General features: G+C 47.4%; 1 protein-coding gene across 1 annotated transcript in view; it reads right to left on the minus strand.

The window, feature by feature from the left end:
- kcnh2b (potassium voltage-gated channel, subfamily H (eag-related), member 2b) overlaps window positions 1-22,557 on the minus strand; it is a 198,812-nt gene that overhangs the window by 87,836 nt on the left and 88,419 nt on the right. Inside the window, exons 3-5 of the mRNA XM_061239261.1 lie at window positions 9,208-9,366; window positions 6,835-7,269; window positions 4,648-4,859 (exon numbers count right to left, since the gene is read on the minus strand). Coding sequence (XP_061095245.1) covers window positions 4,648-4,859; window positions 6,835-7,269; window positions 9,208-9,366 — 806 coding nt within the window. The remainder of the gene's footprint in view (window positions 1-4,647; window positions 4,860-6,834; window positions 7,270-9,207; window positions 9,367-22,557) is intronic.

Here is a 22,557-nt window from a genome sequence, read left to right on the forward strand (position 1 = left end):
GTCAGGCACGAGGGCCACGAGGGCCGTGGGCTAGGCTAACGCATTAGCCCCGTCAGCCCCCTCGATGACCCAGGTCTGTGGGATGGAGCCGGCGTTATATCAGTGTGGAAGAGGAAGAATAGCATCACGGGCCAGTGGCTCGCCATTCTTACTCTGGAAGCGGGGCGGCCATTAGCTACAGGAGCCGGGGCTTTCTTGTGAGCTAATAAGCGTGAGCGAGTCGCGAGTGTGCGTTTTGGACAGAGCAAAGTGCTGGGTACGAACTAGGCCGTGTGCACACTGCACGTTGCGCTGCGAGGCAAAATGAGATCATACTGAAGGGGCCTGGTAGTACAGTAGGGCCCCCAGCTCCTCGATCCAGCGCAGGTCAATCGAGCTAAAATGGCCGCCTGTGTGTCACTGAAACAAGGGCAAGCCAGTAGCTCAAAAACACACACACACATGCACACTGCACACTGCACAAAATGTGGAATGGGTTAAATACGCCAGAGAAAAGAACGTAAATCTTCATATTCGATTTTGAGAAGCACAATAATGTTGGGGTTTGTACTGCATCAGCATATATGCTAAGATTATGTTCAATTTGAGAAAAACTAAATGATGATGCAGCAAATACTATATGCCAGAGGAGCGAATAATTTGATTCACCACCGTTGCTGTAAATGATGTAATATCAAACTCATAAAGTAGCCTGATCAAATCAAAACATCTTTTGTTATTCACATTTAAATTTTTCCTTTTAACCAGCCAAACTCACAAACAAGTTATGAAAACTCATGTTCAAAAATACAATAATCAAATTTTAAATATTTTCTCGTATGAAATTTTGTAATATTTTTCCTTCATAATTCAACGCTCATCTACCTCTTCCATAGATGTGGAAACGTGGGGCAAAAGTCCATGGTATCTGCATCTGCACAGGCAAATATGACCAGCCAAATATCACATTGATATTGGCCCCAGAATTTCCTTAAAAGTGAATTCTAAATATTCATCATTAGTTCCAGAGTGCCGGTGTTGATCTTGGGTACGTCGGAAGAGGGTGTGATGGAACAGCCAGCCCCGGCTCTGTTGTCTTGCCATCAACACAAGCTGTCGAGAACAATACAGGCCTCATCTCCCACAATCCTCTGTGTGGCATCTGGAGCTGAGTGACTGAGACACGCTCACAGTAATCCAGCCCTGGACCTCAGCAGCAATAATCCCAACAATGGGGAGGAACTGGCTACATGCTAATGATGGTTGTGTAATGTATATGGAGTTAAAGTATGTTGTGTAATGTATATGAATATGGAGTTAATGTATGTTGTGAAATGTATATGAACATGGAGTTAATGTATGTTGTGAAATGTATATGAACATGGAGTTAATGTATGTTGTGTAATTTATATGGCATTATTAGGGGCGAAAATAATATTTCCAAAATAATTGAAACATAATTTGTGATGGAAAATAACTAATATAAAGCCACAAATATAAGTTCATAGCGTACATAATTTAAATATAATTGAAACTATTTACACAACTTATGATTAATGTGTTGTTATCTGCAAAATCTTGTTTACTAAGCATCATTATACATATATTACTGTAATGTCCTTTTTTAATTACCATAAACATGTTCACAAATGCATTAGTTTTCATCAAACACCTTAGCTGGGAATTTCTTAATACAAGGGCCATACTGCAATGCTGTGCACCTCAGATTTCTGCAAAGTTTCATCATCGCTTTTTACTGGTTTTATTGCACACCAAACCGAACGCCAGATCCTATGCGAATTCCTTGATAGTTTGCCTTGATACAGTATTTTGTATTGATAAAGTCAGACTTCCGCAAGTGTGTGAGTCTGTTACTCAGCCACAGGGCAAGGCGACCACATCTCTCAGGAATTAGATGAATCTCGGAATTAGATTCCTAGATGATGAGGAATGTCACCCATGTTGCGTGTGATAATTAAAATGATTTCACCGGCTTCCCTACATGAGGATTTTCACATTCCATACCTGGAGAGCCACAGCGTCTGCCCGTTTTCTGAGCGTTTGAGCACAAGTGATTAAACCGAAGTCGTTGATTGGCTGAAGAGTATTGCACACCTTTTTCCTCAAGGCGTTAATTAGCTGCTTGGTGACTGAAGTAAAACCACAAATACCTGCAAGACCCTGTGGCCCTCCAGGACTGGAGTTTGACAGTCCTCCAGCATACGACGCTTAAAACCTAGCGCTACGCTGGTTGGTGCTGCCACCCGCAGGACATCGACTGAACTGCAATGAAAATGGCCGTTTATTAAACGAGGTCTTGTTTTGACCCTGAGCTACACTTGCTTCACACACGACCAAACGCACGTGACTCGGGCTCACAGAAAAGACGGAAGCGAAACACGGACTGGTTTGGGAGAATCAGATATTACGGCTTAGTGCCGACAATCCCATCACGGATTAAGCCGTGTACGTACATACCGGCACGGGGCTTCCGCAGAGGCACTAAATATACCGCTTTGATGAATTAGGGACACACAGCTGGTGGCTCCGCATAACTCCTCCATCTGGAGCGGCATCTGCAGGTCTACAAGCCACCTCTGACCCCACTGCCTGCCACAACTGGGGCAGCGTGTAGCCTAGCAGCTAAGGTGTTACACAGGGCCAGTCTATAGCCTAGCGGTTAAGGTGCTACACTGGGGCAGCCTGTAGCCTAGCGGCTAAGGTGCTACACTGGGGCAGCCTGTAGCCTAGTGGCTAAAGTGCTTGACTGGGACCTGGAAGGTCAGTGGTTCAAGCCCAAGATTGGTCACAATAAGATCTGAGCAGAAGTTGGACCCTTGAGCAACACCCTTAACCCCACATTTACCCAGGGGCGATTGGCCTAGTAGTCAAATCAACTGTAAGTTGCTTTGGATAAAAGTGTCAGCTAAATGACTGCAACGCAATGAGACTGGGTGCAGTTCCATCACTGCAATTCCCATCCAATCACAAGCTCAATTCATTCTTTAGTTTCACTTTTTTTGAGGTCATTATTCCACATTTGATGTGACCCACTCCAGTAGAAACACTACATTTGTAAGTCAAAGGTAACTGACTTATCATTCAGTCGCAACAAAGAGAGATATATACATACACTTTACTGAACCCCGTGCGGGTAACCTGTCATCAGCATTTGACCCATCCGTAGCAGTAACTCTGACTGCTCTCAGTTGACCGGGGTAACACCGCTGCCCTTCCGAGTGTAACCGTCCCGCACCGTGTTCATCTTTCCGGGTTTTTTAATATCCGAGACGTCTCCGTGACAACCTCCCGCCCTTCCTGACAGACTCCCCGGGAGAGTATTCTGCCCCCGTTCCGCGGGGGAAGGGAGTGAGCGGCGGGGGTAACGATAATGGCGGTCGTAGAGAGACGCGCGGGAACGCCACGCTCCATCCGCCGAGGGCATTACTGCGCCCGTCTCCGGCGGGAAACGGCCTTGGCACCGCTTCACCGGGCAGGTTATCAACGGGCCGGTTAGCCGCACGGTCGCCGTAACCGCCAAACGCCCCTCCTCTCACCTCAATCTCACCGCGTAATGTCCTCATTCACACACGGAACTGTGGGTATTCTTTTATTTTATTTTATGGAGCACACTCCCGATAAAATAGCTGCGCAGCCCGCCGGGGCTATCGCTGTTGTGATATCGATGTCACGGCTCTGTACGCGCTCTGAAAAAGAAACTGCAGTACTGCTGTCGAGACAATAAAGGCGGTACCGTCGTGTGCCAATTTGTATCTCCCCCCCCCACCCCCACCCCCCCCCCTCCGCCTAATTCGTTTACGCTTGAAATTACGGCGTCCAGAAACGCAGCAACAACATCATCTGCTGCCATTTAATGCCTGGTTATCAATCAGCACTTCATTGAATCAGGCTGGTGATTCATGGCTCGCGGAACGCGAAAGGACCCGGTAAAGTGGATTAGCGTAACCCAGTTACGTCCGCCTCACAAAATGGAGCACGGGGCAGTTCTGCGTCTCTCTTGGTAGCGGCGGTTTTTTTGACGCGTATGTGGACCGATTACGAGGGCGCACCTGGGCCCGGCCGATGTAAACGGAGACGGCCGAGCGTCCCAGAAGTGTATGTGGGATAACGATGATCGAGTCAACGCGTAAAATGTGCTGTCCCAACGCTGGCTGAGAGAGAGAGAGAGAGAGAGAGAGAGAGAGAGGAAGAAAGAAAGAGTGTGTGTGTGTGTATTGGAATATTTCTCTGAAGAGAAATATTCTACATTTCATGGCCTGTTCCAGGGTGTGGAGCTAGTCATATAAGAGGGGGGTGTTGTGCTTATTGGGAGTGGGCTAAGTATTAGCCATTGCTACAGTAATACAGTAATACATAGCTATTATTAATGCTTAATGTGACTATTAATAGCATTTTTGGTTAGTTTGTTCATTTTGGTTTGTTTATGTTTCTTATTTCTCTTAGTATTAGATGTTCCACTGTATATATTTTGACACCGGGCCTTTTTCGGACCAAGCACATGAACAATAAATACTCCTATTTGCGCTACAGTTTTGCCATATTGTTTCTCAAAGATGACAGACACACACACACACACACACACACGAGCGGTTGCTACCTGCGTGACACACACACACACACACACACACACACACGAGCGGTTGCTACCTGTGTGACTTTCTCGGTGACGTTGTGCGTGCGGTCGATGAGCTTGCAGGGAGCGATGATGTCCATCTCGCCCGCGGGCAGGGCGATGAGGGGGTCCGGTTTGAAGTCCACGAAGTTGAGCGTGATCTGCGGGATCTTGCTGATGGTGCGGTACCGCATGAGGTCCGAGTCGGAGGTAGAGTTCAGGATGTTGGACTTGTGGTTCACAGCGCCTGTGAGGAGAATCGTGTCGTTGAAGGGAGTCGTGATGGGCCGCGATGACAAATGGTAAATGGTTGGCATTTATATAGCGCCTTTATCCAAAGCGCTGTACAACTGATGCTTCTCATTCACCCATTCACACACACACACACTCACACACCAACGGCGATGGGCTGCCATGCAAGGCACCTCGTCAGGAGGAATTAGGGGTTAGGTGTCTTGCTCAGGGACAATTCGACTGAAGCGGCAACCATCCGACCGCTCTTACCTACTGGGCCAATGTCGCCCCCGGTCGCCACAAGCCACACGCGAGCTCACTGCACTGCATACACTCGCACGTATGGTTTTTAAATATCGCTCATCGTGTGATGAGAGGGAGACCTTTTACCCAGGAATGGCCAGTGTGGGTGCAGGCTTTGGTTCCAATCAAACAGCTCCATGACTCAGAGCAGAGGTGAGGTCTGCAGGGTGAGGTAAGGGTGGTCTGTAGCGTAGTGGTTAAGGTAAATGACTGGGACAGGCAAGGTCGGTGGTTCGAATCCCAGTGTAGCCACGATAAGGTCCGCACAGCCGTTGGGCCCTTGAGCAAGGCCCTTAACCCTGCATTGCTCCAGGGGAGGATTGTCTCAGGCTTAGTCTAATCAACTGTACATCGCTCTGGATAAGAGCATCTGCCAAATGCCATGAATGTAATGTGATGTGAGGTGCACAGTCCACGGGTCGAAAAGGAAAAGGGTGCTTCTTCCACCCATGATCTCAGCCAGCTGATTCTGAGCAGTAGTTTGTGCTTATAAATCTTAGTGAGTGGAACAAAATACTGGGAAGGATTTTTAGTTTCTGAACCTGGCTTCTACACTGGTGTCTCCTCACTGGTGGAAAATCCAGGTTCAGAAAGTAAAAGTCCTCCCCGGTATTTTGTTCCAGTCACCTGGATTTTGCATTTAGCACAATTCTTCAGCCAAGAGGCAGAACAGTGGTAACCAACCCTGTTCCTGGTGATCCACCATCCTGTAGGTTTTAATTTCAACCCTAATTGGTACGCCTGACTCTGCTAATTAACCTTGCGGTCTGCTTTGTCAGGACTGTAATGAAACCCTACAGGATGGTAGATCTCCAGGAACAGCATTGGTTACCACTGAGGTAGAACTAATTAGTGGAATTAGTCTCAGTGTGTACGCTGAGCAATATTTACCAAGGTATTTCATGGCAATAAAACATTTCGATTTTGAATTTGAATTCAGCCGTGGTTCCCAGAGAACCCAGAGTTCACGGTGACTACATTTTCCCATGGGGGAAAAAATGATAGACATTGTATTTTTGGGCTCATTCCAATCACTTTATTTTTCTCCTCTTATTTATTTTCCTTGCTCCTGACCCAGAAATCAATCAAAGTCAGACATCTTTAAGGACGTCTTTAAGACATCTCCTTGGCGTACCTGTGCTCCCAGGGCGTACCTGTGCTCCCGGGCGTGTGCGTACCTGTGCTTCTGGGGCGTGTGCGTACCTGTGCTTCTGGGGCGTGTGCGTACCTGTGCTTCTGGGCGTACCTGTGCTCCCGGGGCGTGTGCGTACCTGTGCTCCCGGGCGTACCTGTGCTCCCGGGCGTGTGCGTACCTGTGCTCCCGGGGCGTGTGCATACCTGTGCTCCCGGGGCGTATGCGTACCTGTGCTCCCGGGCGTACCTGTGCTTCTGGGGTGTGTGCGTACCTGTGCTCCCGGGGCGTGTGCGTACCTGTGCTTCTGGGGCGTGTGCGTACCTGTGCTCCCGGGGCGTGTGCGTACCTGTGCTCCCGGGCGTACCTGTGCTTCTGGGCGTACCTGTGCTCCCGGGGCGTGTGCGTACCTGTGCTCCCGGGCGTACCTGTGCTCCCGGGGCGTGTGCGTACCTGTGCTCCCGGGGCGTGTGTGTACCTGTGCTCCCGGGGCGTGTGCGTACCTGTGCTCCCGAGGCGTGTGCATACCTGTGCTTCCAGGGCGTGTGCGTACCTGTGCTTCCGGGGCGTGTGCGGCGGCGGTCCCAGTCCGGCCTCATGGCCTCGATGTCGTCGACGGACGAGGCGCGCCTCATGCTGTGGAAGCTCTCGCGGGACCGGCTGTGCGTCAGGCTGCAGTTGGACACCGACGCGTCGGGGTTGAGCCGGTGCGGCCGGGGCGAGGACTGGGTCAGCGGCAGCCCCAGGCGGGGAGAGGCCTCCAGCAGGAGCGTGCGCTGGTCCTCCGGGGCCCAGGGGGGCGGCGGGGGGCCCAGCCGCGGGTCCTCGGGCCCGGGGGCCGGCGGGAGGTCGTCCAGGGCCAGGGACTCGTGGCTGGGGTGGGAGGGCTCCCGACCGCGGCCCGCCTCTGGGTCCTCCTGCAGGGACTGCTTGCTGTTGCTTAGAGACCGCAGGAGGGGCAGGCGCAGCTTAAATCCCCGAGGCCGACCTGGAGAGAGGGAGAGAGAGAGAGAGAGAGAGAGGGAGAGAGGGAGAGAGAGAGGGAGGGAGGGAGAGACAGAGGAGGGGAGGGAGGGAGAGAGAAGAGATGGGGAGAGAGAAGGGGAGAGGGAGAGAGAGAGAGGGATAGAGAGAGAAGAGAGGGAGAGAGAGAGAGAGAGAGGGAGAGAGGGAGGGAGAGAGAGGAGATGGGGAGAGAGGGAGAGAGAGAGAGGGAGAGAGGGAGGGAGAGAAGAGATGGGGAGAGAGAAGGGGAGGTAGAGAGAAGAGAGAGAAGAGGGGGAGAGAGGGGGAGAGAGAGGGAGGGAAAGAGGGAGAGAGGGAGAGGGAGGAGAGAGAGGGAGAGATAGAGAGAGGGATAGAGAGAAAGAGAGAGAGTGAGAGTGAGAGTAAGTGAGAGACAGGGAAGGAGAGAGAAGGAGAGAGGGACATATATTATTACATATACATACATATACATTGCAGTCTTCTAGTAAAGCTATGGCAAGACATATCTTATTTTATGCCATGCCAATAAAGCATTGTTTTATTGAATTGAGACTTTTGACTTAAACCCCTGTTTTTATTCATCACAAAATCACTTTGCAGCAACCCCCAAACAATCCACAACCAAGAAAAAGAAACCAAACCAGAAAAAAGCTAACCACACATGGAGAAAGAGAGAGAGAGAGAGAGATCAAACATCAAACTTCAAACAAATGGCATAGTATAAAATCAAATCAAACAAAAAGACAGAAATCGAGGCAGAAAAAAACCAAAACACACTTTGCAAAACACAACCCAGGCAAAGAGACAAACAAACACACTCATTTCTCCTCAGCATGTAATTACCCATTCCCAATCTGTCAGTGTGCAGAGCACCTTAACAAGAGAGAAACAGAGGACATACTTTTGAACCTCAATGTGAAATCATACTGTCACCGGAGACAGAAAACCCTATTTGGGAGAGTCTTGAATTAAACGTCAGTGTGGATCCGTGTTGTGTGTAAGCTTGTATAAAACGTCAGTGTGGATCCGTGTTGTGTGTAAGCGTGTATAAAACGTCAGTGTGGATCCGTGTTGTGTGTAAGCTTGTATAAAACGTCAGTGTGGATCCGTGTTGTGTGTAAGCGTGTATAAAACGTCAGTGTGGATCCGTGTTGTGTGTAAGCTTGTATAAAACGTCAGTGTGGATCCCGGTTGTGTGTAAGCTTGTATAAAACGTCAGTGTGGATCCGTGTTGTGTGTAAGCTTGTATAAAACGTCCGTGTGGATCCGTGTTGTATGTAAGCTTGTATAAAACGTCAGTGTGGATCCGTGTTGTGTGTAAGCTTGTATAAAACGTCAGTGTGGATCCGTGTTGTGTGTAAGCTTGTATAAAACGTCCGTGTGGATCCGTGTTGTATGTAAGCTTGTATAAAACATCAGTGTGGATCCCAGTTGTGTGTAAGCTTGTATAAAACGTCAGTGTGGATCCCAGTTGTGTGTAAGCTTGTATAAAACGTCCGTGTGGATCCGTGTTGTATGTAAGCTTGTATAAAACGTCAGTGTGGATCCCTGTTGTGTGTAAGCTTGTGTAAAACATCAGTGTGGATCCCAGTTGTGTGTAAGCTTGTATAAAACGTCAGTGTGGATCCCAGTTGTGTGTAAGCTTGTATAAAACGTCAATGTGGATCCCTGTTGTGTGTAAGCGTGTATAAAACGTCAGTGTGGATCCCAGTTGTGTGTAAGCTTGTATAAAACGTCCGTGTGGATCCCTGTTGTGTGTAAGCCTGTATAAAACGTCAGTGTGGATCCCTGTTGTGTGTAAGCCTGTATAAAACATCAGTGTGGATCCCTGTTGTGTGTAAGCCTGTATAAAACGTCAGTGTGGATCCCTGTTGTGTGTAAGCCTGTATAAAACACGGTTTTAAACATGTTACTGCCCGGGTGCTCCAGAGGGTGGTACCTGCGGAGAGCCAGGGGAGGGACAGCTTGTGGTTGAGCGTTCTGCTGGGGTCTCGCACTCTCTCGTCAGTCATGACCTCGAAGTTCAGGATGAACATTATCACCAGGCCATCCTCGTTCTTCACCGGCACCACGTCCACCAGACACAGGAAGCACACACCTGGCAACCGGGAGACAGACAGAGAGAGAGAGAGGGAGAGGGGGAGAGGGAGAGAGAGAGAGAGAGAGAATCATCCCTCTGAACTGCAGATTATACATCCCTCCGTGTGGACTTTCTAGTTTACCTGCTAGTTTAATACCTCGACCGTTACCAACTTAACCTATAGGCCAGCGGAGGATGGGCATCCCCCTATAGCCAAACTTCGACAAATTGAATAAAAAGATAGCAAATAAAGAAGCAAACACACAATTTTAAATGTACTTTTAACTCAACTTTTTTTTACTTTACTGCTCTACTTTTGCAAGACATAACAGTAAGTAGTTACACGCACAGAATTTCAATTAAGTTTGTTACATAAGCTGTACAATATAATTTCATCCATAAGTACATACGTACTTGTATGTTGTTGAAAATAATTGACATAGTCTATATAGAACAGACACTTGAATAGTTTTTTTTTTTTTTTTACATAACTCTCTTCTCTAGGGTTAATATTTATAGTCCTATGTATCCTATACTGTTAATTATGTGCCTGTTTTGACAATTACATTGTTCCAGGCTGTTATACTGTCGTACTTAATGTATTTAAAGTGTACTTAATCACTGAGAGTTATTGTACCATTTTACAGTGCTGAAAGATTCAGAATTACACAATATTCTGTTGACTAAGAACCATCTGTGTTCACAACTAATACATTTAAAAGAAGTTACGGTACATTATTACTTCATTCAAAGTTACAGTAAAAACTGAATTAAATTTCAGCATTTCTACATGCCTGGTTTACATAATATAACATACAGTTCAGTTAGAAGTAGAATTTGAATTCATAGTTTTGGGCAGTTTCTGCAATTACCTGTATGTTCAAACAATGTAAACACACACAGTTATGATCACCCCCAAATGTTGAATACCATTGACAAATATTTCAGAAGAACAATTAAACAAGCAGAACAGGAAATCAAAAGCACCTCTATTCACACAGACGAAAGACAGTCCTATTTCAAAAAGATCTTCTTTTGTGAATCTGAATTTAAAAAGAGCCATTAATTTGAATGTGTAGCAATTTTCCAAAGGCAGCCAAGAATTCCTTTAATTCACAAACATAAACAACATTCCACCGTTGTTGGGGTCACTGAACGAATTTCCCCATACGCAAATAGCTACACTCCTTTCTGTGAGTCATACAGCACCAAGAAAGATGCTACCACGACATTCATGGCAATTGTTTGACTGACATCTAATTGAAAGTGCCAGATAAAAGAAAGTCAAAGTGCCAGAACGCTAAGATACGCGAGTTTCCCTTTCACGTGCTATCACATTTTCAAAACGAAGCCGTTCCACGGATGTCGTGGAAACGAGCAGGCTCCGTCTCCCGCTGAAATCTACCTTGCCCATTTCCCGTTAAACCCTGCCTCTCTTACCTTACCGGACGTGAGGTGAGGGAAAACACCCGCGCAGGGAACGACACTAACGCCAGGTGAGCGATGCGATAAAACAGCGGATCTCGTACACGCGCACACGCAGACACACTCCTGCTCACACGGCTGCCTCGCTGTCAGTCAGTCCCATCAAAGGAGAGCGGCTTTACCGGAGATTGGAGCCGTGCGTAATCTCAACGTGGAAAACAGGAAAACCGCATAAGGATTACAGGTCCTTTCCGCCATCTGGCTCTTCCTTTACATGTCATTTCAATGCATTTGTGTGTATGCAAACACATTAAAATGACACGGAGGTATGCAAGTCTGTATGTATGTGCGGGCATGTATGTATACCGTTTATCCATCTATCAATGCATATACAGTACATATAAATGTATATAAAAGTCTGCAACTCCCACTCAATATCTATATAAATGTACTCACAGAAACAGTGATTTCTGAATGAATCATAGCACTGCAGTGCATTGAAGCAGTCTGCCAAGCTGGTCATACAGGGCCGTTCACTGTAAATGAATGCTAACTGGGGTGTGTGGCGGAGTGACAGGAGTTGGAATAAAAAATATAAACCTTAATAATCTAGTGTGTCGACTGCAGCTAACAGGGCGCTACTTATAAAAATAAAATGTTTAGCGCAGTGCACCTCTGAGCCAGCATGACGTGGCGTCACGGGTAGGTGAGATCGAGCCAGACAGGAAACGCTACGCTCTCAGAAATAAAGGTACAAAAAGTGTCTAAAAAGGTAGAAATGCTTGTCGCTGGGGTGCCCTATTGTTACATTAAATTGTATCCCTAGTCGGCAATGTATAATTAATTTTGTTTTTGCTTGGAAAACAATCTAATAACACCAAAGAGGACATTACTGTACTTTCATAGTGCATTTGGGAAATTTGATCCTTGAAGAATGAAAATGTGTTGCAGAACATCACATTAAATGAAATTGCAGGCATATGGCAGATGCTCTTATCCAGAGCGACGCACAACAAAGTACAAAACAGTAACCAGGGGACAAGTGCACTGAAAACCCCAGAGGGAAATACAGTTTCAAGTGCAAGAAGTGACCACATAGATAAAAACTTGGGCCTTTTAGATTAATCTGATGAGACAGAAAAGATACCTTCACTGTGACTTTATTTCTGAGAGTGCAGGGGTGCCGGTTCACCCTTTCGGAACAGGACACACGGGGACGTTACTACCACACGACAGTCAGACACAGACAGACAGACACACAGACGGACGGACATACAGACAGATGGACAGACACACAGACGGACAGCGTGTCCTGACCCAGGCGATAATCCTGGTGACAGAGGTGTGTCCCTCTCTTGGTGTGCACTACTGACTGACAGACAGACAGACAGACGGACAGACGGACAGACAGACGGACAGCGTGTCCTGACCCAGGCGATAATCCTGGTGACAGAGGTGTGTCCCTCTCTTGGTGTGCACTACTGACAGACAGACACAGACAGACAGACACACAGACGGACGGACATACAGACAGACGGACAGACACACAGACGGACAGCGTGTCCTGACCCAGGCGATAATCCTGGTGACAGAGGTGTGTCCCTCTCTTGGCCTGCCCTCTCCGGGTTTGGCGGGCGCTGAACACACAGATTATAAGTCAAAGGGAAGGGATTTCACTTTCATTTCATTTCGCTTCCTCTTTTTTTCACTCCACTTAAAAAGACTAATCCAGTCTAAGACACAGTGGCCATTGTCAATCCCCCCGCCCGTGCCAACTGGCACAGCTCCACAGAACATGAAATGCGCTCTGAACATTAGCAAATGCACAGGTTATGTTTACGCACATGTTCCCTGATTCTGCCGCCTGGTTGTGTTTATGCATCGGGCGTAAGCTGGGATGATTTTGGCATCACTTTACGCAGACCATTAACTGCAGCTACAACCCAGTTTGTTCATATTTAAAGATGGAATAGCTTACATGGCCTGAAAATAGTTTTGGACAAAAACATTTATTTGTTTTAAAACAACTGGCATGTTCTCACTAACCCAGAGTACAATCTATCCATCCAGATAGTTTCTAGATTTCAGGAGTTTCTAGAGTCCCGGCAATAGAATAAATAGTTCCTGACCTAAATGTGCAGATCTCAGCTCTGCTGATATTGGCGAGTAACCGTAGTACTACATTTTGGAAAGAGAAACGTTGCTGTTGAGTTTTTCTAGTTTCAATTGTCGACGCTTCGATTACCAGGAAATGAGTGGTCATTACATCGAGGTGAACTGCAGATAAAAAGTAATGAAATGGGCACCTCAGTGAAACTGTCTGGATGGACAGAGAGCACTCTGGGTAAACGGTAACACACAGAGTACTCTCACTTCCCCTTCTGCCTTCATTTCACCAGACGGGTCAATTAAGGTCGGAGAGAAAAGTATTAGAAGGAATAATTCCAGTTCGGGAGTACTTTCCTTAAGTAATTAATGTTTTCATGTTTTTTCTTATTTAAATGTCATGGCATTAATATAACTTTAATAACTTTAATAACTTTTAAGTGCATTCAGATCCATATTTCTTTAAAATGTCACTGATTCAGTGTTTTACACACACACACTTTGTTATCTATATTAGGCCAAATGGACTTACACAATATTCTGTGTACACCATCTGTTGAAGACATTTGCAAGGTTTTGCATTTTGAGGCTTTGAGGCGCGTTTGCTCCCGTTTGGCGGGTGTGTTGGGGGCGTAGCCCGAATCAGTAATGACGTAGGCCTGTGCTGTAAAGCCCACAAAACGCCTTCTCAGACGCCGTAGGAGCAGACTGTACTATACCGACGTCAGTCAGTCCGTCCACAGTTTGCAATAGGATGTTCAACACGCCACCATTTCCGTTTAAATAAACGTTTTGCGACGTTTTGTCCCGGCTGAACGTGACTCGTCACACTCTTGGCCATGGCACGTGATCGGGCAGCCCTGGTGTAGAGCGTCTTTAATCGTAATGACTTAATTGAGCTGTGGGGACACAGGGACACATTCCTGCTCCGGGCCGTGTTCCTGATCCGTGTGGGCTGAGGAGTAACAGCTGGATCTTGGCGTGTAATCTCAAGGATGGGCGTCCCCCAAGGGTCAGATATTACAACAAATAAAATTTGAGATTGTGAATCCTAAGGATCAGAGATTATCCCAGGAAAATCTTCCTGAAGATCAGAGAGGATGAAAGAAGATCTTAAATCCCGGACCACATTTCAAGTCCCCACTGATCCCCCACCCCCAACAAAACACCCCAAAGACATCACCCAACTCTCCCCCCTCGTGTAGAAGCTTAGTGAACACACATAATCTGCAGAGAACATAACAGGATCGGGTAACATCATACAAGATATTACTTCCCTCTCCTTTCCCCCCTCCATGTCGAAAATTCCATTTTCAGTCAAATTAAGGAGGGCTCACACCCGTTTGAGCTGGACTGTTAGCCAACGCTCCTGTTACTGGTGTAGATGGTGACCTGTAACATTTACTGCACTTAATTTTACTGCTTTTTTCTCCATTGCCCTGTACTGTACTGTTCAACCTCGATTATTTTATCGCCCTCTTCATTTTTTTACTGCAAACCGCTCAAACAGACCTCTATCGGAGACATTTTTATCTGGTTGCACATGTGCAATAAAAAATAATAATGGCACACTCAAACCTGCAATGTTGTCAATTGATTTATTTTAGCGGGCAGCTACAATCTGGCAGCTTTCAGTTGTTGTGCTTCATGGTATTTTACTACACTGTACATGTACCAACTATTTCCTCGAGTAAATCTAAAAACAAAAGCCATAACAATTAAGTGGTGGTTTTTGACTGGCTTTTGAACTTTTAAAACTACCTCATCCAATCCAATCCAAATGTCACGATGTAGCCTTATGCACCTCATCATAAAAATACAATATTTACATCTTCATGGTCTGAAGAATATGCATCTAGGTCTCCATGAAAATATTCAGGCATTACATCATACACATAGTGTGGCTAGTTTGTTAGGTAATACAGCACCACAACGTCAGTGGAAACGTACAGACTGTAATTAGGGACAGTAATGCTGATGGCTTTTCGCAGAAAACACTTTTATTGCGCCGTGCATTATGTCCAAGCACAGCCTGTACTCACGAGGAAAGTGAAGTGAAATGCACTGTAAGTGAATTATCGGCACACAGACCGTTTTTCTAAATATCCATATTTCTGGTGACGACACCTCCCCCTAGTGGTACAACGATGCTATTGTCGCTGACCACAAAGACAAGTCTTTACAGTGGGCTCACACAGTTATTGGCGGGGCTCAGGGTAACGTGAACTACGGGAAGAACACGAGAAACACAAAACAGGAATACCGAGCGGTAACCCAGCATATTTCCCCGAGCCGCTAGCTCGCGACAGATTGAGGCAACTGTACTTTTGTCATCACCACCGTATGTTTCAACTGCCTGAAATAGCCATAGTTTAAAAATAACCCTGTACTCCCCCGAGGGTGTCCTGCCTTTCATAAAGGCTCCTGTACAGTACAGCGGGGGGACAATTCCTAAGCCTGCAGCCACTGAATCAGTTTGTTGGTTGTACTTACTGTATATACAACCAAATGCCCAGTGCAAATGAGCGGCCTGTAGCGTATATATTAAGGTACACGACTGGGACCTGCAAGGTCGATCCGCAATAAGATCCGCACAGCCGTCGGGTCCTTGAGCAAGGCCCTTAACCCTGCATTACTCCGGGGGAGGACTGTCTCCTGCTTAGTCTAAAAATCAACTGTAATTCGCGTCTGCCAAATGCCACCAATGTAATGTTATAAATATGATGAATAAATAAATAATTATATAAATATGCTTTTTATGGTTTATCGAACATTTAATTCACTTACGGTATTTTGTGGAGCTTAAAAAAAAAAAACCTTAGGTTTATACTGTCTTTGGATGAAAATGTCTCGTCGTCAAAGTTTTAGTATCCCCGTGGTATTTACTCTGGCATTTATCTGTTGAAACAGACACAGCCATATTCATAAAAACTACCGTCAGACGGTCTGATTTAATGACCCTCGCAGAGTGCCGGTGGAACAGGTATCGGTGAGGCGCGTAAGTTAATAAAGCGTCCGGCTCATTTAACACACAAACATCAGCCCGTTTCCGCTTCAGCCACTAGAGGGCAGACTTTGCCAATAAATGTACACGTGGTGAACGGTCACTGCCTTCCCAAAAGGAGAGGGAATCATCTGCAGATTCAGGAGAGCTTACGGGATCTGGGAAATCTGGGAAAAACATACGGTATGTATAACCGGCCAGCAGTGTGGCATAATGGTTAAGAAATCAGGCTTGTGACTGGAAAGGTTGCCAGTTTGATTCTTTGATGGTGGCACAGCCTTGAGTAAGGTGCTTAAGGTGAATTGCCTCCGTAAATATCCAGCCCTGTGAACAGAGTGTGTGTGTGTGTGTGTGTGTGAGAAAGAAATGCTCGCCTTCAGTACAGTTAGTCACTCAGGCACAAATGTGCCTGCTTCAATGCAAAAACAGCAATCGCTTTTCACCAAAAATACAAACGGGTGACACCCAGCGAATCAGCCCGGTAGAACTGCGCTGTGAGGCTGAATAGCAGCTATTTTCCCGTGGCAAGCGGACAATGCGGGTGTCTGTTGGCGGGGACAGAAGCCCGCTGAGAGGGAGAACAGGTGTCCCTCCGGCAGTGTGAAGGAGGTGCAGATTGGAGCTGATTTGGGGGAAATGAGCAGGGAGGAGCAGCCCGGCAGGAGGGCTCTGCAGGCACCAGCTGTCCTCCCAGGCCGAGGGGGGGGCGGGGGGTGCCAGTCATTCCTCACAGTTAATCTCCCAAAACACACACCCCCATCCCCGGAGAGAGAGCAAGGAGGAAGGCTGAGACAATGTTCGCATGAGCGCACACACGCGCACACACACACTCACGCACACACCCACATTAGCACCCACATACACACGCACACTGACACATACAGTACACGACCAGATACACTAACTCATACAAAGACAGGCACGTGCATGCATTCAGACACGCACACACTAACATTAGCACACATACACGTGTACACACACTAACACATACAGCACACACACACACGCACACGCACACACACACTAACTCAACAAAGAGGCACACACATGCAGGCGGACAGACAGACACACACACACTAGCAGTAACACACACACCCAAGCACACAATCTCAGGCACGCACACACACACACACACACACACACACAGGACACATGAGGGACTCAGCCTGTTCTTTCTGGACTCTGTCCACGCTGACACTGTCTGACGCCATCTTCTGAAGTTCATCTTCCCGTTGGCTCCTCATTCATCAACACTTCATCTCATACCGCGGATAAGAGCCGAGCGCCGGGGCCGGACCAAAGAAGAAGAACCTCTGCCAAGCCGCCGCTATCGGCCGCGGCGGCGACGGATCACACGGCTCCCCCTGGTGGCCCAGGGGAGGAACTGAACGCCGGCGTCGGCGGGAGATGACGGATGGATGTGGCAGCGGACGCTTTTGAGGACAGAGCGCACAGACAGGTGCTTCATTAGAGGGAAGGTCCCCTGACTCCACCCAGGGCTGGTCTGAGTAAACACGCATCCCCGCAGGTCAGCGCCACACCGTGGGGGCAGCCATCACAGAGCGAAGGGCTCGTCTAATTTGGCAACTAGGGGGGAGCGCAGCAGAGCTGAGAACACAACACGCAGACCGACGTCTCGGGAGCGGGAGAGACTACCAACCGGCCAGGGACAGAAACCGAAATCCTTCCACGGAAACCACTGGAATCCTATACCAGCCTCTCTGCATAGGATAGCACCAGTTTGTCTATATGTGGGTGAAAATAAGCTTCTACTTACAGTATGTTTTACAGTACGAGTCAACGCTCTCATTTTTGCTCTTCAAGAATCAAATTCCCCAAATGTACCCTGAAAGTGCAGCATTGTTCTCTTTGGGGTACGAGGGAGTACGTTTTCCCAAGAAAAGAAAAGGCAGAAATGAATCTTATATTGCTGGCTGTGTTACAATTGTACAGTATGTACCAATAGGAAAAGAGTAAGAGTATTATTCACTATATTTCAATAATGAGGGGAACAATTCTCTCCATATAGGACATTATTTATGTCTTTCTTGAAGGGAAAAAAAAGTACCAGTCTGCCAATTAAGGGAGAGAGTAAAAAAAATAAACAAAAAGTTTAAATAGTTTAAATATTTCATAGAATATGGACTGGGTGAGTTCCCTGAGGCAGGCAGACTGCGGTACCCAGTACCTGCCCAGACAGGAGGTTGTGTGCTTCATGTCAGGTTGTTGTGTGCTTTATATCAGGAGGTTGTGTGCTTTATGTCAGCGGGTTGTGTGCTTTATGTCAGCAGGTGGAAATAGACCTGCACTTCTCAGCAGATCGTGATGAACACAGAGAGCCGAGAGCACTGTGCTTCGGTGAAATAAAATGGACGTGTCCGGGATTCTCCCAGAGGTAGAGAGAAGGGCTGTGTGTCTCTGACAGCGCTGAGCGTGCTGGGGAACAGAGAGGAACACGGAGAGGAACAGAGAGAGGAACGCAGAGAGGAACAGAGAGAGGAACACAGAGAGGAGCACAGAGAGGAGCACAGAGAGGAACAGAGAGGAACAGAGAGAGGAACACAGAGAGGAACAGAGAGGAACACAGAGAGGAACAGAGAGAGGAACACAGAGAGGAACAGAGAGGAACAGAGAGAGGAACAGAGAGGAACAGAGAGGAACGCAGAGAGGAACACAGAGAGGAACACAGAGAGGAACAGAGAGAGGAACACAGAGAGGAACACAGAGAGGAACAGAGAGGAACACAGAGAGGAACACAGAGAGGAACAGAGAGGAACACAGAGAGGAACAGAGAGAGGAACACAGAGAGGAACACAGAGAGGAACAGAGAGGAACACAGAGAGGAACACAGAGAGGAACAGAGAGGAACGCAGAGAGGAACACAGAGAGGAACAGAGAGGAACACAGAGAGGAACAGAGAGGAACGCAGAGAGGAACACAGAGAGGAACAGAGAGGAACACAGAGAGGAACACAGAGAGGAACAGAGAGGAACACAGAGAGGAACACAGAGAGGAACAGAGAGGAACGCAAAGAGGAACGCAGAGAGGAACACAGAGAGGAACACAGAGAGGAACGCAGAGAGGAACAGAGAGAAACACAGAGAGGAACACAGAGAGGAACACAGAGAGGAACACAGAGAGGAACACAGAGAGGAACACAGAGAGGAGCACAGAGAGGAACACAGAGAGGAACAGAGAGGAACACAGAGAGGAACAGAGAGGAACACAGAGATGAACACAGAGAAGAACACAGAGAGGAACGCAGAGAGGAGGACAGAGAGGAACAGAGAGGAACACAAACACAACGTAAAGACCACTTCATGGCCCAATCCACATACTCTCGGTGAGCACTTTATTAGGTATTTATTTGACTTATTTTTTAGACTTATTAAGCTTTCTGCTGCTGGAGCCTATCCACTTAGAGCTATGATGCGTTGTGTGTTCAGAGATGCTCTCCTGCATACCACTGTTGTAATGTGTGGTTATTTGCGTGACTGTCACCATCCTGTCAGCTTTGACCAGTCTGGCCCTTCTCCTCTGACGTCTCTCATTAACAAACGTGTTTCTGCCTGCAAAACTGCTGCTCACTGGATGTTTTTTGTTTTTTTTGCAAACTCAAGAGACTGTTGTGCATGAAAATCACAGGAGATACTCAAACCACCCTGACTGGCACCAACAATCATTCCATGGTCAAAGTCACTTAGATCACATTTCTTCTCCATTCTGACATTTGGTCTGAAAAAACAACTGAACTTCTTGACCACGTCTGCATGCTTTTATGAATTTAGTTGCTGCCACATGATTGGCTGATTAACTATTTGCATTAACAAGCTGGTGTACAGGTCTACCTAATAAATTGCTCAATGAGTGTTTGTACTTCATGCGAAGACTATAATTTCTATATTGTATCCATTTCTGCTTTAATCATGTTTTTCATACACTACCATTTTCTTTCCACTGCAAGTACAGCGGCCTCAGAAGTAATTGCTGCCAAAGGAGCTTCCGCAAAGTACTGAATTAAGGGTCTGAATACTGACTATATAAATGAGAGATTTCAGTTTTTGCAAAAAGATGTTTTCACTTGATACCAATTTTATAAATTTCGAATGAACACAATAAAGTGCAAAAAGTGAAGTCGTCTGAATACATTCTGGAGCCACTGTACATCCCTGTACTGTGCTGCAATATTAATACAATAAAAACAGAACCGTTTGTCAGTCAGTGGTGTCAGTAACAGGGCTGGACATGTGAAACTGGCCTGTATCCTATTACTGCATTAGCGTTTGACAGGTTATACAATGTCAGGTAATTTGCTTTAAAACTGGGGTCGTTTCGGAATTGATTGATGCCGTGTCTGGTTAATAAGGCTGTCAGTGCTATGTGTGTGTGTGTGTGTGTGTGTGTGTGTGTGTGTGTGTGAAAGAGAGAAAGACAGGTGGTGTGTGTGTGCGTACCCTTTTTTTCCGGTCGAGGAATTAAAGATTTTGGGTGACCTGACCTCACACAAGGCTGCAGCTGCTATCGATCTGAACACGAGACCCTGCCCCACCCTCCCCCGGTGGAGGAAATAAGGATCCCTTTTCCTCCAGTATTGGGACGCGCCCTACCTGGGTCTCTTTATAAATGAAACGCGGTGAGCGGGGGTGCCTTTTCCTCCGTACGGGAGGCGCTGAGCCTCGCCCAGAGTCGGCGGTTGATTGGGCACATCGGTGACGCAGGGAGAGCCAATTAGAGCGAGGAAGGAGACCGGCGGCCGTTCGGAAGCTGACGTGAACGAAGGCGCCTCCATTAGGGCCTGATTAAACGAGCCCAGCACAACACAGACGTCTCCCAGAATCCCCCCTGATTGAGAGACACGGCGTACAGCATTCATTTACACACGCTCATACCGGCTCCTTCATTCACACACACACACACACACACACACACACACACACACACACACACACACACACACACACACACACACACACACACACACACACACATACACATACCGCCTCAATCATTCATTTGCACACACATAACAGCTTGTTCATTCACACACACATACCGGCTCATTCATTTACACACACACATACAGCCTCATTCATTTACACACACATACCGGCCTCAATCATTCACACAGACATACCAGCTCAATCATTTACACACACATACTGGCTCATGTTCATTCATTCACACACACACATACTGTTCAGGGTCATTTATTCACACACACATACCGGCTCAATCATTCACACACACCAGCTGCCAATATACAAGGCAGGCTGACTGCAGGAAGCAGCGTAAAGTAGCCACCTTCAGTATGATGGCTGGCTTCTGTTCTTCACACAGAAGAACCGATAGCAGACCGGAGGGTAAAGTGAAAATGGCAGGTCTACAGAAAAGGGTCAAGTGAGGCAAAACAGGGCAATGCAGAGTTCGTAGTAATGTCCAGGCAAAGGGGTCGTATCCAAGCGAACAGACAATGGCGTTTCAACGTCAGCGCGTTTACAGAGAAGGGGGAGGGATAAACAGTGTTGTGGTTTGAGCGTGTTTGTTGCTGCTGTTCCTCTCTTGACCGTTAGAAGTGCAAAATGACCTAGTGTACCTTTAATTCGGCTCGACAGAAAAGGGGCAAGTGCGGCAAAACAGGGCACCACCGGAACAGGGGTACAGGGGTACAGGGGTACAGGGGTACAGGGAATCAGGCCGGCAGACGGGGAGGGACGGGCGGAGGTCAGAGCTGGGGAATCCCGAACACCGGGGCAGGAGTAGGGCGAGGAAGGGTGCAGGAGGATGGGTGCAGAGAACGAGCTCCAGGAGGGTAGGATCCAGGGTAGGGCAGAGGAGCTGGTCTGATCTGGCCAACCAACTAAACTGTGTTGGGGCTGGGAGCCGGTCTGATCTGGTCAACCAGCTAAACCGTGTCGAGCTGGGATCTGGTCTGAACTGGTGAACCAGTTAAACAATGTCGAGCCGGGATCTGGTCTAATCTGGGCAACCAGCTAAATCACGTCGAGCCGTGATCTGGTCTGAACCGGTCAACCATCGACCAGCTTTTTCAAAAACCTAGCTTGAGCTGTTTTTTTTTTTTTAAATCTTCGGCAGGGTGGGTTTCGCTCAGTCACTGTACTGTGACTGCGAGGATGAAGAGGGGGGTCGATGCGAAGAATGCCTTTCCATCAGGGGCGTCTCGTGTGCCTCCATTAAGCCTGGCGGCCAGCTTTCAGCTCCGAGCCTCCTCCAGGGAACCTGCCGGGCGGGCGGGTGGAACCAGAGTCTCGTGTCCAGATCGATACCAGCTGCGGCCTTGTGTGAGCTCAGGTCACCCAAAATCTTTAATTCCTCGACCGCATACACACACCACCTGTCTTTCTCTTTCTTTCTCACACACACATACACACATACACACACACACACACACACGTACGTACACACACACACATAGGACTGACAGCCTTATTAACCAAGCAGACGCGGCATCAATCAATTCCGAAACGACCCCAGTTTTAAAGCAAATGACCTGACATTGTATAACCTGTCAAACGCTAATGCAGTAATAGGATACGGGTCAGTTTCCCCGTGTCCAGCCCTGTTACTGACACCATTGATTAACCCTGTCACCTGGCATTACGACTCCAGCTGGAACACAGCGCCGTGCTAATTTACTCCACAAAATGGCCGACATC

The sequence above is a fragment of the Conger conger genome, chromosome 4 (genome assembly GCF_963514075.1).
Source record: "Conger conger chromosome 4, fConCon1.1, whole genome shotgun sequence".
In the NCBI taxonomy this organism is placed as follows: domain Eukaryota; kingdom Metazoa; phylum Chordata; class Actinopteri; order Anguilliformes; family Congridae; genus Conger; species Conger conger.